General features: G+C 39.8%; 1 protein-coding gene across 1 annotated transcript in view; it reads left to right on the top strand.

Moving 5' to 3' along the window:
• The window catches only part of LOC106094293 (uncharacterized), an 88054-nt gene extending 76331 nt beyond the window's left edge, over positions 1-11723 (top strand). Inside the window, exons 19-22 of the mRNA XM_059369036.1 lie at positions 3419-3676; positions 3757-3910; positions 11110-11304; positions 11365-11723. Coding sequence (XP_059225019.1) covers positions 3419-3676; positions 3757-3910; positions 11110-11304; positions 11365-11512 — 755 coding nt within the window. The 3' untranslated portion in view covers positions 11513-11723. The remainder of the gene's footprint in view (positions 1-3418; positions 3677-3756; positions 3911-11109; positions 11305-11364) is intronic.
• The last annotated feature ends 553 nt before the right edge of the window (positions 11724-12276 follow it).

The raw sequence follows: 12276 nt of genomic DNA, 5'->3' as shown, positions 1-12276 counted from the left end.
TGTGCCAAGTACGGTCCAATTCGGTCCATAACCTGATATAGCTCCCATATTAACCGGTCTCCCGATTTTATTTCTTGCGCCCTTACACGCCGCAATTTTCGTCCGATTTAGCTGTAATTTTGCACATAGAATTTTGTTATGACTTTCAACAAATGTGCCTAGTGCGGTCCAAATCGATGCATAACCCGATATAGCTCCCATATTGACCCTCGATTTGACTTGTTGAGTCTGTGGAAGCCGTGATTTGTATCCGATTTAGCTACAATCTTGCGCCTAGTGCTTTGTTATGACTTCCAACATGCGGTGTTCCATTACAACTTCCTACAACTGTGCCAAGCTCGATAAAAATCAGCCTTTAACCTGAAAAAGCTGCCATATACACCGGTCTTTCGTTCGCTTCCTAGAAGCTTTAATTTTGCTGGTTTGACAGAAGATTGGTATTCAGAATAAGATCTTGCCCTTCAACTAAATTTAGTTTGCAAAAATTTTTAGTAGAATCCATGGTCGTGTGTACCCATGATTCGGCCCTGCCAAACTTAGCACGCTTTTACTTGTTTTTGTTATACCCACCACCGAAGGATATCGTTTTGTCATTCCGTTTGCAACACATCGAAATATTAATTTTCGACCCTATAAAGTGTATATATTCTTGATAGTCGTAATAATCTAAGACGATCTAGCCAAGTCCGTCTGTCTGTCCGTCTGTATGTCCGTAGTCTGTTGAAATCACGCTACGGTCTTTACAATTAGAGATATTGAGCTGTTACTTTGCACATATTATTTTTTGTACATAGGCAGGTTAAGTTCGAAGATGGGCAATATCGGACTATATCTTGATATTGCCCGCATAAAGACCGATCCACCTTAGGTCTAAAGCCCATAAAAGCTACACTTATTATTCGATTTTGCTGAAATTTGGGACAGTGAATTGGGTTAGGCCACTTGACATTGTTCCCTAATTTGCCCCCCAATCGGGCCGAATTTGGGTATAGCTGCTATATAGACCGATCTCTCGATTTAGGGTCTTGGGCCCATGTTAGGTGCATTCATTATCCGATTTTCCCAAAACTTGGGATGGTGAGTTATGTTAGGCCCTTTGACATCCTTCTTTAATTTGGCCCAGATCGGTTCAGATATGGATATAGCTGCCATATAGACCGATCTCTCGTTTTAAAATCTTGGCCCCATGAAAGGGGCATTTATAGTCCGATTTCGCTGAAATTGGACGCAGTGACTTATATTAGACTCTTCCTGTCTTCTTCTATCGATATCTGACAAGGTCAAATACTTAGGTGTGATCTTGGAGAGTAAACCGAATAGGAAGTGTCACATTCAGAAGCGTACTGAGAAGACTCACAGATGTTGGGCACTATGTAGACGGGCCGTAGGCTCGAAATGGCGCCTGCATCCTAGGATAGTCCACTGGCTCAACAGGAGCGTGATTAGACCAATATTTAATTACGCCTCAGTAGTTTGGTGGCCTGCTATGGAGAAAAAGTGCAACATAAGGACCATACAACAGGTTCAGATAACATGTTGTCTTGGCATAGGCGGAGCGATGAGGACCACGCCCGCTAGAGCACTGGAGACTTTTCTAGATATCCGACCCATTGACATACAGATTAAATGTGAGGCAGCCACTACGGCTATGAGACTTAAGGCGATGGGAGAATGGATTGAGGATGGGAGCAGCTCATACCACCGCAGTATAATCGAGGCGACGATAGGAAACCTGAAACGAAGGGGAGAAGTTTCCTATCGGATAGCTGAGATGGACCTTGAAGTCGAGTGTGAGGCACTGCTGCCAGAGGCACAGTCATGGATCTTAAAGATCATCTTAAAGATCATGTTACACGGATGAATCAAAGCTAGAGGACAGAGTGGGCCTGGGGGTTTACATTGAAAACCCAGGGACTGACATCTGTTTTAGACTGCCTGATCATAATACGGTCCTGCAGGCTGAGATCCGGGCGATCACGGAATGCGTGAATTGGTGTGGTGCTAACGCAAGGACGTCGAGTCTGAACACCTTTACCAACAGTAAAAAAATTGCCATAAGGGCAATAACAACCAGGACGGTAAGGTCACGAACAGTCTTACAGTGTAAGAAGGAGATTAACGCCTTCTCTGAGGATGGGAAAATCTGTATCGTTTGGGTGCCGGGCCATAACGGAGTAAGGGGAAATGAAAGGGCAGACGATTTGGCGGTGAAGGCTAGAGGACTGCCGTCAATAAACTTGGTTAACCCGAAGCCTTTCGGGTCGACGCAGTCCTAGTTAAGGGAGTGGGCGACGAATGCGCATGCAACATTGTGGAACAACGAAACGGTCGGTAGGACGGCGAAAATCCTATGGGGGGGATCCAGATTGTGAGAAGACGAGGCTATTACTGAAAGAAAGCAAGAAGGAGGTCAGTATAGCTATTGGTATCACAACGGGACACATAGGACTACGAGCTCACTTATTTAAAATCGGTGCGGCAAGTGATAGCATGTGCAGGGCATACGGGGAGGATGATGAGACTTTGGAGCATTTCCTTTGTCATTGCCCGGCTTTCGCGTCCAACAGATACCGGTACTTAGGTGGAGACATAATATTAGCCATGAACCAACTTAGTGGAGTGGCATTGAAAACAATAAAGAATTTTTTTGTAAGTAGCACGGAAATATTAAATTAAAACTTTCTTCTTAGAGGTTACTTTATAGTTTTGAGCGCGCACAACAAGCCGATTACTGGCTTAGGTGTATGTCCATAGTGGCATGGGGCGGATTAATATCTGCACCCTCTTTTCAACCTAACCTATGTTAGACTCTTCGACATCCGTATCGTATATGGTTCAGACCGGTCTATATTTGAATATAGCTACTTAAAAGACCAATATTTTGATCTACAAAATTGAAGAATAACTTGTACTTATGAGACCACTCAAGGTCCGTGCCGAATTTGGTCCAAATCGGACCATATTTCGATATGCTATGTGGCATAAGGTATGCCACCGATATGGACTTTTAAAGATATGGAAATCCAAATTTTTTGGCCTATGGTAAGCAAATCTTACAAGGTTCTTAATTGCTATTTCAAATTCAAATAAGTTCTACATATAAAAAGTACTACATACACTAGGTGATGTAGGGTATTATATAGTCGGCACCGCCCGACTTTGCCTTGCCTTACTGGTTTTGAATTAATTTTGTATTTAGAAAAAATTTCATTAAAATTTTACTTTAACAAGGAATTACTAGAACTCGGTGTTTTTTTTCAGATTTTGTGTTTAAAAAAAAATATCATTCATAATAATTCTATAGAAAAATTTTATTCAAATGTCGATTGTTTTATTTTGTTGTAAAAAATGTTTAGTTTTGTAGATTTTTGAAAAAGTTCATTTTATTTTTTCACTATTGATACACTTCCTTTTTTAGGATATGGCGGCTATTTCTTTTTCATGTCTATGTATTTGTGGTTGAGTATCCTGTGCTATGATATGTGGAATAACTTCAAGGAATTCAATTTGGATTATAATGCAAACCAAGGAAACTCGATTCGTTTTTTTGTTTATTCTCTTTATGCCTGGGGTATGGCTGGTCTGCTCACAGCATTTACGATGTGGGCCCAGAGGTCCGACAAAATTCCGCCAAAATATAAACCAGGAATAGGCATTGATATGTGCTGGATAGACAGTAGGTGGAATCATTAGTATAATTGTCTTTAATATAAATATTTTTTTTTAATTCTATGTTCTTTTTAATGACTTTTTCAGCTAGAAGATGGTCGGCTGCCATATATTTTTACATTCCCAATTTGTTGATAATGATTTTCAATATTTCAACATTTATACACTTGACCTTGCTAATCTATAATGTGAAGAAAAATGTAGCTTCATTGACATCGAGAGAGAAACTTGTGCAGGAAAAGTAAGTATGAGATCTTTAAAACAGCTAAAATGGCGTCAGAGTTTGGGACTAAAATGTTTGGCAGTGACCACACTGAATGTTTGGCTTAGAATGGGTAATTTAGTATAGACGCCCATATTAACTTAATTTTAGGCAGCGGCCACAATGGCTGTATGGTTTATACAAATATAACACCCCCATATAACAGTGGGGCCACCGTACTTCACCATAACTGCATTTAACGCTGAACGCCCCCACGTTCAAATCAAGGCTAGAACACTACAAACAAGTAAAAGCGTGCTAATCTTAGGAATACACCTCCATGGATTCTGCTAAAAATTTATTAAAAATAAATTTAGCTGAAGAGTATAATATTTTTTTTTTTTTTTTGTTTTTTTACATACCAAACTTCTGTCAAACCAGCCAAAAATTAAAACATCTAGGAATGAACGAGAGACCGGTTTATACTGATTTGAACCGTACTTGGCACAGTTGTTGGAAGCCATAACAGAACACCGCATGCAAAATTTCAGCCAAATCGAACAAAAATTGCTGTTTGTAAGGACTCAAATAGTCAAATCGGGAGATCGGTTTATATGGGAGCTAAGCAAAAATGTTGAAAGTCATAAAAAACACTACATGAAAAATTTCAGCCAAATCGGACAAAAATTGGGGCTTCTAGGCGTTGAAGATGTCAAATCGGGAGATCGGTTTATATGGGAGCTGTATCAGGTTAAGAGCCGATTCGGACCGTAGTCAGCACAGTTGTTGAAAGTCTTGACATAACACCACATGAAAATTTTTTTGTCAAATCGGACAAAAATTGCGTCTTGTAAGGGCTCAAGAAGTCAAAATTTCAAGCGGCTAGCTTCTCGCGTCTACGGTCTACGCCATCGTGATTTCGACAGACGAGCGGACGGACGGACGGTTATGTCTAGATCGACTCAGAACGTCGAGACGATCAAGAATATATATACGTTATGGGGTCTTAGACGAATATTTCAAGGTGTTACAAACGAAATGACTAGATTAGTATACCCCTATCCTATGCTGATTGGTACATACATTTTCAGCATTGGTTGTCCCCTCCTAGCATTTTCGACACTTGTGAGGTATTTTACTTAGCCAATCAGCCGTGTTAACTCTTTACTAAAGAGGTGTCGCTGTGAGGCAAGCCATTCGGAGCAATAAGAAGTGAAAATCTGCTAAGTTCGGCCGGGCTGACTCTTATATACCCTCCACCATGGATCCCATTTGTCAAATTCTTTACCCTGTATCTCTTTATAGGCAAACAAGGAATAAAATATAAGAATTGCTTTGCCATTGGAGCTATATCAGCTTATAAACCGATTCGGGTCATAATTGTCTTGTATGTTGGAGACCTTATCATTGAGCAAAATTTCAACCAAATCGGATAAAAGTTATTCCCTCTATAGGCTCAAGAAGGGAGATCGGATTATAGGGGATCTATTTCGCGTTATGGACCGATTCTTAGCATATTCGACACGTATGATAGAAGTCATTGTACATTGACTGGGCAGCATTTCAAAAAAATCGGATAAGAACTACGCCCTCTAGAAAATGGGTTTATATGGAAGTTATATCATAAGTCACTGTATCAAATATCAAATATCAGTGTCAAATTTCAGTGGCATCGGATCATAAATGAGCCTTTTATGGGGCCACGACTTTAAATCAAAATATCGGTCTACATGGCAGCTATTTCCAATTCTGGGCCGATTTGGGTCAAGTTGCAAAAAAATGTCGAAGAGTCTAACACAACACACTGTCCCAAATTTCGACGAAATCGGACAATAAATGCACCTTTTAAGGACCCAAAACCTTAAATCGAGAGATCGCTCTATATGGCAACTATATTCAAATCTGGACCGATCTGGGCCAAATTGAAGAAGGACTGCAAAGAGCCTAACACATCTCACTGTCTCAAATTTCAGCGACATCGGACAATAAATGCGCTTTTTATGGACCCAAAATCTAAAACCGAGACCCAAAATCTAAAATCTGGACCGATCTGGGCCAAATTGAAGAAGGACTGCGAAGAGCCTAACACAACTCACTGTCTCAAATTTCAGCGACATCGGACAATAAATGCGCCTTTTATGGACCCAAAATCTAAAACCGAGAGATCGGTGTGGCAGCTATATCCAAATCTGAACCGATCAGGGCCAAATTGAAGAAAGATGTCGAAGGGCCTAAGACAACTCACTGTCCCAAATATCAGCAAAATCGGATAATAAATGTGGCTATTATTAGCCCAAAACCTAAAACCGAGAGGTCGGTCTATATGGCAGCTATATCCAAATCTGGACCGATCTGAGCCAAATTGGCAAAAGATGTCGAAAGGATTAACACAAATCACCGTTTTAAATTTAAGCAAAATCGGATAATAAATGTGGCTTTTATGGGCCTAAGACCCTAAATCGACCGACCGGTCTATATGGGGGCTATATCAAGATATAGTCCGATATAGCTCATTTTCGAACTTAACCTGCTTATGGACAAAAAAAGAATCTGTGCAAAAAGTCACAGTTTGGTGCGATTTATGGGCTGGTGGCATCATTGGACCGTACTTCTTCAAAAATGATGCGAATCGTAACGTAAATGTGAATCATGAGCGCTACAGTGGGATGATACCCTACTTATTTTTGCCCAAAATGCAAGAGCTTGACTTGCTACACAGCACGCGTAGCAATCGATTTATTGAGAGACGAGTTCGTTGAACATTTTATTTCACATTCGGGACCGATCATGCGATTTTAAGCCATTTGACTATTTTTGTGTCGAGCTATGTTAAAGCTCATGTCTATACAGACAAGCCAGCTTCAATTGACGCATTGGAAGACAACAATGAAGTCAAGATTCAATATCGGTTTATATGGCAGCTACATCAGGTTATGGACCGATTTAATTCGTACTTAGCACACATGTTGAAAATCATAACTTAATATGTCATGTAAAATTTCAGCCAAATCGAATAGGAATTGCGCCCTCTAGACCCTCAAGAAGTCAAGACCCCAGATAAGTTTATATGACAGCTATATCAAGTTATGGACCGATTTCAATCATGCCCAGCACAGTTGTTGAAAGTCATAATAAAACACTTCAAGCAAAATTTCAGTCTAATAAGATAAGATAAATCAAGATCCAAGATCGATTTATATGGCAGCTATATTAAAACATGGACCGATATGGCCCATTTACAATCCCAACCGACATACACTAATAAGAAGTATTTGTGCAAAATTTCAAGCGGCTCGCTTTATTCCTTCGAAAGTTAGCGTGCGTTCGACAGACAGACGAACGGACATAGCTAGATCGACTTAAAATGTCATGACGAAATCTTATGGTGGAGGGTATAAAAAGGTAAAAACAAGTAAAAGCATGCTAAATTTGGCCGGGCCGAATCTTGGCACCATGGATTCTGCTTAAAAATTAATCTAAACTAAACTTTGTTGAAGGGCATAATGTTATTTTACATAGCAACTTCTGTCAAACCAGCAAAATTTATAGCTTCTGGGAATCGAACAAGGTTAATCGAGCAACCGATTTATATGGGAGCTATATCTGATTATAGACCGATTTCGACCGTACTTGGCGCAGTTGCAGAAAGCTATAACAGAACACTATCGGCAAAATTTCGGCCAAATCGGACAAAAATTGCGGCTTCATGGGGCTCAAGAAGTCAAATCTTGAGATCGCCGCATATGGGAGCTATATCTGGATCTGAACTGATGTGGTCTGGACATTTTGAGTCAGTCTAGCAATGTCCGTCCGTCCGTCCAACCATATGTCCGTCTGTCGAAATCACAATAGCGAACGCGTAAAGCTAGCCGCTTGATGCTTTTTATTGACGTAGTTTATTGAGAATTTCAAATTGGCCAAATCGATTCAGATTTGGATATAACTCACATATAAACCGATCTCCCGGTTTGATTTCTTGAGCCTCTAGAAGCCGAAATTTTGCTCCGATATGGCGGAAATTATGCACGTAGTATTTTGTTATGGCTTTCCATAACTGTGTCGAGTACGGCTCAAATCGGCCTATAACCTGTTAAAGCTCCCATATAAACAGATTTCTAGATTTGAATTCTTGAGCTCTTACAAGCCGCAATTTTTTTCCGGTTTGGCTTACACTTTGCACGTACTGTCCGTTACGACTTTCATCAACTGTACCAAGTACAATTCAAATCGGTAAAGAACCTTATAAATCTCTCATGTTAACCGATCACCAGAATTTAATTCTTGAGCCCTTACACGCCCAAATATTTGTCCGGTTTGGCTTAAATTGTGCACGTAATGTTCTGTTTCTACTTTAAACAACTGTGCCAAGTACAGTTGAAACCGATCCATAAACTGATAAAGCTCCCATATAAACCGATTTACCGATTTGACATCTTAAGTCCCCGGAAGACGCAACATTGATCCGATACGGCTAAAATTTTGCACATGGCGTTCTATTTTGACTTCGAATAACTGTGCCAAGTACAATTCAAATCGATATTTAACCTGATGTAGCTTCCATATAAAGCGATCTTTCGATTGGCATAGCTCGGTTCCTAGAAGCTTTTAGTTTTGCCTGGCTTGGTTTGGTGCGTACAGTAAAATTATGGTTCTCAATTAATTCTTTATACCAACCACCGTAGGATAGGATTTATATTCATTTAGTCGTTAGCAACACATCGGAATATCACTTTCCGACCCTACAAAGTGTATATATGTCAGATCGTCGTAGATATAGCTGCCATATAGACCTATCTGCCGATAAAGGGTCTGAAGCCCATAAAAGCTTTGTATTTTAACCGATTCCGCTGAAATTTGAAACAGTGAGTAGTTTAAAGTCTCCTGACATCTGACCTAATATGGTCCAGATCGAACTATATTTAGGTATAGCTGCCATATAGACCGATCTGCCGATAAAGGGTCTGGTGTCCATTATAAAACCCACCACCGAAGGATGGGGTTATATTCATTTTGCCATTCCGTTTGCAACACTTCGAAATATCCATTTCCGATCCTATAAAATTTATATATTCTTGATCAGCGTAAAAATCTAAGACGATCTAGACATGTCCGTCCGTCTGTTTGCAGAAATCACGCTGCAGTGTTCAAAAATAGAGATATTGGGAATCCTGATATAGTCCCCATATAGACCGATCCACCGATTTCGGGTCTTAGGCCCATAAAAGCCACATTTATCAACCGAATTTGCTGAAATTTGGGACAGTGAATTGTGTTAGACCCTTCGACATCCCTCGTCAATTTGGCTCAGATCGGTCCAGATTTGGATATAGCTGCCATATAGACCGATCCTCCGATTTAGGATCTTAGGCCCATAAAAGCCACATGTTTTATCCGATTTTGCTGAAATTTGGGACAGTGAATTGTGTTGGGCCCTTCGACATCCTTCGTCAATTTGGCTCAGATCGGTCCAGCTGCCATATAGACCGATCCTCCGATTTAGGGTCTTAGGCCCATAAAAGCCACATTTATTATGCGATTTTGCGGAAATTCGGGACAGAGAGTTGTTTTAAGCCCCTTCGATATCCTTCGTCAATTTGTCCCAGATCGGTCCAGATTTGGATATAGTTGCCACATAGACCGACCCTCCGATTTAGGGTCTCAGGCCCATAAAAAGCGCATTTATTGTCCGGTGTCGCCGAAATTTGGGACAGTGAGTTACGTTAAGCCCCTTGACATACTTCTGCAATATGGCACAGATCGGTTCAGATTTGGATACAGCTGCCATATAGACCGATTTCTCGGTTTAAGGTTTTGGGGTCATAGAAGGCGTATTTATTGTCCGATGTTGCTGAAATTTGGGACGGACAGTTAAGTTAAGCCCCTCCACATATTTCTGCAATTTGGTGTGGATCGATCAATATCTGCATATAGCTGCCATATAGACCGAAATCACTATTTAAAGTCTTGGCCACATAAAAGGCGCATTTATAATCCGATTTAACTGAAATTTGACTCATTGACTTATGTTAGGCTTTTCGACATCTATGTTGTATATGGTTCAGATCGGATTATTTTTAGATATAGCTACTAAAATGACCAATATTTTGTTATACACAATCGAAAAATTACTTTTAATTATTATAATTTGGTCCAAATCGGATCATATTTCGATATAACTGTTATGGGACATAAGGTATGCAATTTTCAACGGATTTTGATAAAAGGTGGTTACATATATACCCGCGGTGGTGAGTATCCAAAGTTCGGCCCGGACGAACTTAACGCCTTTTTACTTGTTTTTTATTTATTTTATTTTATTACCCGATTTCGGTGAAATTTGATACTGTGAGTAGCATTGGGCCTCCTAACATAGGACCCAAATATAGTTCAGATTGGACTATACTAAGATATAGCTGTCATATAGGTCGATCTGCCGATAAAGGGACTAATGCCCATAAAAGCTTTAATTTTTTAACCAATTTCACTGAAATTTGAAACAATGAGTAGCTTTGAGCCTCCCAACATTGGACCCAAATATTGTTCAGATGGGACTATATTTAGATATAGCTGCTATCTAGACGGATCTGCCGATAAAGCGTTTGAACCCCATAAAAGCTTTATTTTTTATTCGATTTCGCTGAAATTTGAAACAGTGAATAATTTTGGGTCTCCCGATATCCGTCCTAAATATGGTTCGGATCGGACTGTATTAAGATTAAGCTTTACAGAGACCGATATGTCGATTAAGGGTTTTAAGCTCCTGAAAGCTGCATGCCCAAGACCCTAAATCGCGTCTATATGGCAGCTATTCCCAAATATAGGCCGTTCTTGGCCGTACTCAGTACGAATGTCGAGAAGCCTAACGCAAAACATTGTTCCAAACTTCAACCAAATCGGATAATAAAAGTTGCTTTCATGGGCCCAAGACCTGTAATCGAAGATCAGTCTATATGGGGGTTATATCAATATATAGTCCGATATAACCCATCTTCGAACTTAACCTGCCTATGGACAAAAAAAAAGGAATCTGTGCATGGTTTCAGCTAATTTTCTTCGTTTTTAAAGTCTGTATCGTGATTTCAACCGACAGACATTCAATAATTCATTCCGTTTCCGATACATCGAAATATCCATTTCTGACCCTACAACATTTCTTCCATTAGAAGTCTTATGTTTATTCAAAGTTCTGGCCAACCAGTGCGTCGGTTGCGTTTTAACTTGGTTTTATATCTTTTCAGTATTGTTGTGATAATGCGTTTATTTCTCATCATGGGTATATCTTGGATAACAGATATCATCTCGTATTGCTTGCGCGACTTTACCGTGGCAGATTATCTATTTGCTGTTACCGACTTGTGCAATGCCTCCCAGGGCGTCTTGATATTTTTCCTATTCATTGTGCGACGAAAAGTAATCGATTTAGTTAAAGCCAGGTACTCATTGAAAGGTATTACTTAGAAGCTTGATGGTAATGCATTTGGTTTTATTTTCAGATTTGGAATGAAGAATTCATCGGGTAGATCGAATAAGAGTGCTTTTACAATGACAACACAATTCTCGAAACTTTCATCAATTACTGTACCACCAACGCCGACCATAACGCCCATATCCCCAAAGTTGGTTTCTGAACCCCGAGATTAGCCTCAGCGTGAAAAATGTTTGACCAAGAGATTAGACTCAGCGTGAAAAAGGTTTGACCAAGATTTGGTTAACTTTAAGATGTGAAGTAAAAAATCACATCCGTTATTGATGCTTTTTAAGAAACGGAACTTTAACTTTATATAAATGTCTGTTTGTGTATATCCCTCATTTTTAAAGATTAAACAATAAATTGCTGTTTCAAAATAATAAACTCTAATAAATTTTTTTAGTAATAACGGTATAACGATATGATATTTAAGGCAGGAACTCCGTTCTTGTAGCAAAATCCTTAATTGGTGACCATGACACCCCTCTAAGTCGGGTCACGTCTGGTTTAATGTCCCCACCGTTGTATGTTCGCCGCGAAAGCCGCCAATGATATAGGAAATAATGCATAATATCCAATTGGATACATCCATATCTAAATTGGTCCCATATAAAGTGGTTTTTTGATTTGACTTTTTGATCCATATCTGCTAATCTAAGTGACCCTCCCCCTTACCCAAATTTTCAGAAACGCCAGATCTCGGAGATGGGTGGTGTGATTTAAGCAAAATTTTGTGTACTCTGATATAGTACCCTAAAAATAAAAATTTGGTATCCAAACTTCGGATGGGGTACCTAGGGGGGCTGCCCCACCCAAAAAGCTACCAAACATATATTTAGACCAAACACGACAATATGAGGCTCAAATGAAAGGTATTTGCGAGTACAATACGAATCTGATATCCAACTGTGGGACCACGTTTCTGGGGGTCCACCCC

This window comes from Stomoxys calcitrans, chromosome 1, assembly GCF_963082655.1.
Source record: "Stomoxys calcitrans chromosome 1, idStoCalc2.1, whole genome shotgun sequence".
Taxonomy (NCBI): Eukaryota; Metazoa; Arthropoda; class Insecta; order Diptera; family Muscidae; genus Stomoxys; species Stomoxys calcitrans.
This window is presented reverse-complemented; position numbering and strand designations above follow the sequence as displayed.